General features: G+C 43.7%; 1 protein-coding gene across 2 annotated transcripts in view; it reads left to right on the forward strand.

Annotated features, from left to right (window-relative positions):
- Positions 1-4,957, forward strand: part of LOC145357346 (C-signal-like) — a 38,071-nt gene extending 33,114 nt beyond the window's left edge. For both annotated transcript variants that reach the window (XM_080210632.1, XM_080210633.1), the window contains exons 5-6: positions 1,297-1,407; positions 4,593-4,957. In XM_080210632.1, the coding sequence (XP_080066758.1) occupies positions 1,297-1,407; positions 4,593-4,706 (225 nt within the window). In that variant the 3' untranslated portion in view covers positions 4,707-4,957. The remainder of the gene's footprint in view (positions 1-1,296; positions 1,408-4,592) is intronic.
- The last annotated feature ends 1,961 nt before the right edge of the window (positions 4,958-6,918 follow it).

Genomic DNA, 6,918 nt, shown 5'->3' on the forward strand with positions numbered 1-6,918 from the left:
TAGTGGTTAGCACTGCTGCCTCACAGCGCCAGAGACCTGGGTTCAATTCCCTGCTTAGGTCACTTGTGCGGAATCTGCACATTCTCCCCATGCCTGTATGGGTTTCCTCCAGGAGCTCTGGTTTCCTCCCACCCTCCAAAGATGTGCAGATTAGGTTGATTGGCCATGTTAAATTACCCCTTTAGTATCAGGAGATTGACAGCGTAAATAGGTGGGGTTACGGGGATAGGTCCTGTGTGGGATTGTTGTTGGTGCAGACTTGATGGGCTGAATGGCCTCCTTCTGCACTGTAGGGATTCTATCCCTTCTCTTCTCATTTAAAACTTGGGAGCTTTGCTGCCTGCAGTCCCTCAGTGCTGGATCCTCCACAGCAGACTCCATTTGGATCGAAAGCTCGTCATTCTCAGCGTCTTTGTTTTCCTGTGCTTCTGGGACGGGTCTGAAGCTCTTTTTTACCTTTTCTCTTAAACACTGTTTTCTGTGCTCTCTTTTCCTAAAAAAAAAGCTTTGTCTTTTTTTTAAACTTAAGTTCTATTTCTCCTTAAACTCACAGAGTCACAGCTCTTGCTTCTGAGGGTTATTTTCTCTTAGTTTTTTTATTTGCTACATATTTCTGAACTGAAGGCTAATCCAGCTTTCCTCATTGGCCCCTCAGGAACTGTCAATATCTTAACATGTTACTAGGTTGTTTGCACAAAGACAGGCATTTGGATAAGTATCTCTTTCCTTCAAATTTCAAATCAAACAGGATACTCACACATGTCAGGCCATAGGCAGTGTTCTCATAATCTATCCCATCCTCCTCACCAATGTAATGATGCATGACCACTGACTTCATCAGGAACACAAGGGTGTTCGTTAACAAGGAAAAACTATACAGAGGCTGGCGGGCCCCTGGCTGCCTTAGAGCAGCCAACCAGCTGCCCTAGTCCCTACATGTCTTTCACATCTGTTTTCTAGATGCCTCCTGCCTCAGAAAAGACTCCATCCTCCAGGGTAATTACCCATTCTCAATCTCAATTGGCTCCCCCCAAGCCAGGTGACCCTATTCTATTGAAGTGACAATCACCACAATGTCCTGGGTTCCAATTCATTTGACCTTTGTCACATCAGCGGATCTCACAAAATCTCAGACCCATTTGTGTTTTGGCAAAGAAAATGTGCTTTTTTTGTGTTGTGCGTGCTGTACCTTATACCAGCCTTCACAGTCATATGCTCACTGTTCATGCTGTCTTCATACTGTTCATAGAACATGGACTGGAATATATTTGATATTTTCCGTTTGTTTCTTTCTAGGCTGCATTGAACATGGCAACTGTGTGTCTTTCAGAGGATCTGAAGCAAAATCAGATCCTGTGTACTGCTATCCATCCTGGCTGGGTTCAAACTGACATGGGAGGAAATGAGGTAGGTAGAGTTATAGTGGACCTTAGGCTGAGAGTCATGGTTTACTTTGTCCATCACAGGGCTATCTTCTGCCTGCAACCCCTCCATCCCTTTCTCCCTCCCTTTAACTGGGTGCAAGTGCTGGCTGCCTTTGGGATATACTTTATGTCAGAACATAAAGTATATCCCAAAGGCAACCCAGATAATGTGATAATTATCTGAGCCCAGATAAAGTGAGCAACATGTTATTTATGTAGGACATGAAAGACTTCCATTTCTATAGCACATTTTGTGACCTCAGGGCATTCTAAAAGTGCTGTCCTGCCAGGTGAGTAGGAACATATGAAGATAAGTCGGCCATTCAGACATTGAAGACCCTTCCATCATTCTCCTGAGAGCATGGCTGATCTGTATCTTAACTCCATTCCATCACCTTGGTTTTGTAACTCTTAATAACCTCCCTTAATAAAATCTATTGATCAGTTTTGATATTTTAATGAATATTTTTCTGATTTTACATGGCCCAAATGGGAGGTCTAAGCCTCATTTTGTAACTGCTGTTCCATCAATCACATGTAGCTCACTCACCTCAGGAACCTGGAATTGCAGGAGGTCCAATACCGAGCTGGAAGTGTCATCCTCAGTGGGGGGAGGGGTAGTCGGCAAGGCAACCACCGTCAATGTTTCTGACAGGCCGATGGAGCACCAGAGGCCTGGGTCAATTCACATTGGCACTAGGCATTGAGCAGATTAACTAGTAGTTGAAGTATGGCACATTTTGTTCAAGCTGAGCTTTTGTGGATAGATTGGTGAAGCTGTTTGTCTTCCTTTTAAGAAAGGTATGTGACAAGGAGATTTTATGGAGGTCTTCAAAATCATGAGGGATCTGGATGGGGTAGCGAGAAAGAAACTATTTACATTGTGGAAGGGTCTAGAATCAGAATTAATAGACTGATGGGCAATGGAACCAAAAACAATCTGAAGCGTAAAATATTTCTACAAGTGGTTAGGATCTGGAAATGCACTGCCAGAGATTGTGGTGGAGTCAGATTCAACTGTAGCTTCCAAAAGCGAAATAGTTGAGTACATGAAGGGAAATAAAAATTATAGGAGGAAAGGTAGATTAATCATGGAATCGTAGAATCCCGACGTGTAGAAGGAGACCATTCAGCCCACTGAGTCTGCACTGATTCCCCAACAAAGCATCCCACCAGGCCCTATCCCCTTAACCCCATGTATTTACCCTACTAATCCCCCTAACCTACATATCTTTGGACACTAAGGGGCAATTTAGCATGGCCAATCCATCAAACTTGCACATCTTTGGACTGTGGGAAGAAACCGGAGAACCTGAAGAAGATCCAATCATACGAGCTGAAGAACAGTGATGGAGATGATGGGCCAAGTGGCTTCCTTGTGTGCTGTGACCATTCTGTGATTCTCCCATCAGAAAGACCACTTCCATCCACCTATATAATATTACTTGTCTTCACCTCTTCCTTAGCTTATCCTTTGAGTAGATATTGTTACTTCCAAACATGAACATTGGCGATTTGTTCCTGACTTGCATTGGCTCCCATTCATTCAACACTGCTAATTTACAATGCTCATCCTTGTTTCTGAAGTTTATTCATTGCCTTCACCTGCCTATCTCCATAACCTCTTCCAGCAACCTCCCCTCCGCGCCCCCCCCCCCCCCCCCGACCCCACTCAGTACTCTGTTGTTTCTGTCTGTCTGTCTCTTTCTCTCTCTCTACCCCACCAGTGGTAATAGTGCCTTCAGACACCTAGGCCCATGACTTGGAATTCCATCTGCCTCTACGTCAAACCCCTCTCTAGAAGGATCCATTTTGTAAATCATTATCACCTGTTAGTCGGGGCCCTGTGGGTTTCCTTTAATTTCACCTCTTTTCCCCTGAACATCTGACTATCCAACCAAATATGGCGCTACATAGTCTGAGACAGTCTAAGCTCAACCCCTACAACCTCTTCACCACACAGGTTCCAGTAATGTCTCCGATTTCTTCACAATCTCGTTGAACAGCCATTAGTTACTATGATTGTCATCCTCATTAGAATATCCCTTTCACCTCAGCAATAAGTTTTCTGTGAGTGGTCATACCCACTTTTTTATCTGTTTGCAATTCTGAGGATAATGGTGAAATTCAGTTTTGTGTGTATATACACACACATTTGCACACGTACATGCACATATAGACAGATACAATTCCATGTACACAAATACAATAAGTTCCATCAACATTGACTTATTCATACATAGGCAGATATCATTCTATATAAAAAAATGCATACAGGTCCACAGGCATGTATACAAGCATGTACATCCAATATCAGTTGACTGTAATTGCAGATCAGTAATGGCAGGAAGTTTACTGTCCATCAAAGGCAGGAGTGTGGGGTTTGGGAGAGGTAGTAGTTGCTAGTGACAGGGTGTTGGAGGAGGTGAGCTGATCCTGGGCTGTTTCACTGTCCTGGCTAATATTCCAGTGCCGACCAATGTTGCTAAAAACAGATTAACTGGTTACTCATCTTGTAATATGTGGGAACGTATTCTGCACCGAGTGACCATTATGCTTACCTCACAAGATCAACAACGACATGCATTCATTTAGTATCCTTAATGTGATAAGAGATCCCAAGGGGCTTCAGAGGGGTGTTATGGAACAACCAAGCCACATAAAAGGAGATCAGAGCAGATGACTATAAGCTCAGACAAAGAGGTAAGCTCCTGCTGATTGTCTTAAAGGAGGAAAGTGAGGAAGAGAGGCAGAGATGGTTAAAGAGGAAATTCTAAAACTCAGGACTTAGGCAGCTGGAAGTGCAGCCACCACTGGTGGAGAGACTGAGTAATTCATAGCACATAAAGTGCTTTTAGACATTGCTGAGGTGTGTGAGGGTGCTGTGAACAGATGAGTAAGTTCACCTCTCTCCTTATTCTAACATGGCTCCTTTTAGTTTGTGTTGCTGGCTGTGCTCTGCTGGACTGATACTGTGTTTAAGACATGGTTGGTGTAAAAATCCCAACACTCTGACATTCCTCATGGCATGTATGAGGTAGACACCAAAGCCTGTGACATGTCTACCTCTTGGCTCAGTTTCTGATTGTGTTTGGATGAATCCAATCCTGGTTGAATCTAGTCTTATTGATTTCCCCCCCCCCCCCCCCCCCCCACACTGTTTTTCAGGCTCCACTGTCAGTCGCTGACAGTGTCAGCAGTATCCTGAGAGTGTTGGCCAGCTTATCGCAGAGTGAGACTGGAAAATTCCTGGATTGGGAGGGAAAGGAGATTGACTGGTGATGAGTCAAGCTATAAAGTCACGCCCTTTATAGCATCTGCACTGATGACTGCCCGGCTCTGCAGCACAATCAAGGACAATATCACCTTGCTTATAGACTTTGGAGTACGCTTCTAACACCAACTCTGCAGCAAGACTTCAGTAAGTGTGAGAGATACTCGAATGCCTAACCCCGCAACTTGAAGTGTTTCCATATATCTTGGTCTGTATACTAAGGAACAATAGGTCATAATGATTAAAAGCAGAAATTTTATGCCTTTGTGTGTGAATTATTGTCTTGTTACTTGTTAACTATCTGTGTGGAGTTTTTTGTTTCTATTGTCTTTGTTGAACATGAACTGAGCACTGAATTTGTGCAGTCAGACACTCACACCACCTTTCACTTCAGTAGTTGCCTTCCCCTATTCTTAGATATTGCTCCTTTTGCGTTACTGGAATATTCTCACTCATTCTCAAGACACATTCTTATCACAAAGTATTGCACATGTTTGGCAGCTGAGTCTGATGAACATTGGCACAGCAGTGGTAGACAGCAGTAACTGTCCCGTGCTGTTTCAGTGAATTTTTTCTACCATGCTCAATGAGATCCCAGACATTGGGACAGAATGAAAAATAGTAAAATTGGCAGCTCAGTTTGTGCTCTGTCTAACGTTACTTTTCAATTCACTATCCACCACTGACACACAGTGGCAACAGTGTGTACCATCTACAAGATGCAGTGCAGCAAATTACCAAGCCTCTTCCAAACCTATGACCTCTACCATCAAGAATTTCAAGCTCAGCGTGTACCTAGAACGCCACCACCTGGAGTTCCCCTCCAAGTCACTCAGCATCCTGACTTGGAAATGTATTACTGTTCCTTCACTGTTACTGGGTCAAAATCCTGGAACTCCCTCCCTTACAGCACTGTGGATGTACCTGTAACCACATGGACTGCAGTGGATCAAGAACGCAGTTCACCACCTTCTCAAGGGCAATTTGGAATGGGCAATAAATGCTGGCCTACACAGCAATGCCCACGTTCCATAAAGAATAAAAAAAATTGTTCTTGGTATCTGCATCAATTTCACTCCAGCTATATTGAAAATAATGTATCTGATTAATTACATTTAGTTGACAGAATATTTGAGCCAGTCCATTAACCAGCTGGATAGTAAAAGCTGTGAATCAATGACCATCTCTTTTTCCTTTGGCACTCTCTCGGGCTTGAGGGACTCCCATGAGTCAGCAGGAATGTTTGACCTCTCCTGGGAAAGTTTGAGGATATCCCTGAAGTGTTTCTGCTGAACTCTTGAGAGTCTCCTACCACTATCATGTTCCAGGCAGGGCTGTGTAGAGGTCTGGTGTCAGATATATGAACGGTATATACAGTCCAGTAGAGTTGGTTCGAGTGATTTAACACCTTGATGTTGGGCATGTTGGCCTGGGAGAGGACGCTGTTGCTAGACAGCCTTTCTTGCCATCAGATTTGGAGAATCTTGTAAAGGAACTGGTGATGGTGCTACTCCAGTTCTTTGAGGTATCTGCTGCAGGTTGTCCAAAGCATACAGGAGCATAGGCTACCACTGCTGCCAAGCAAACCATACACAACCACCCAATTAAAACACTCAATTATTTATCACGGTAGCACAATGGTTAGCACTGCTGCCTCACAGGACTGGGGACCTGGGTTCAATTCCTTGCTTGGGTCACTGTCTGTGCAGACTCTGCATGTTCTCCCCATGTCTGCATGGGTTTCTTTCAGGTGTTCCGGTTTTCTCCCACAGTCCGAAAGACATGCTGTTAGGTGCATTGGCCATGCTAAATTCTCCCTCAGTGTACCCGAACAGGTGCCAGAGTGTGGTGACTACGGGATTTTCACAGTGAGTTCATTGCAGTGTTAATGTAAGCCTACTTGTAACACTAATAAAAACAATGTAACAAACTGAACATTTTAAATTAAATACATACCATTATAAATTAATTCAATTTACATAATGCTGGGAAGAATTGATTACATTTGATTCAATGTCGCCCATTAAATGTTTCTGCAGTTTCTCCGTCTAGTGCTTGAGGCAGTTTCTGCTCCAATCCCAGAACAATTGAAACTGCTATTTAAGTTATCTGTGTCTGCACATGCTTGTGTGGTGTGCCTGCAGCCTCAGTGTATATTCTCCATGTGTATGTACCCAAGTGAGTGTATCTGTGTGGCTGTGTTCATGTGAGTGTGCTTGT

This window comes from Carcharhinus amblyrhynchos, chromosome 23, assembly GCF_965287045.1.
Source record: "Carcharhinus amblyrhynchos chromosome 23, sCarAmb.v2.hapA, whole genome shotgun sequence".
In the NCBI taxonomy this organism is placed as follows: domain Eukaryota; kingdom Metazoa; phylum Chordata; class Chondrichthyes; order Carcharhiniformes; family Carcharhinidae; genus Carcharhinus; species Carcharhinus amblyrhynchos.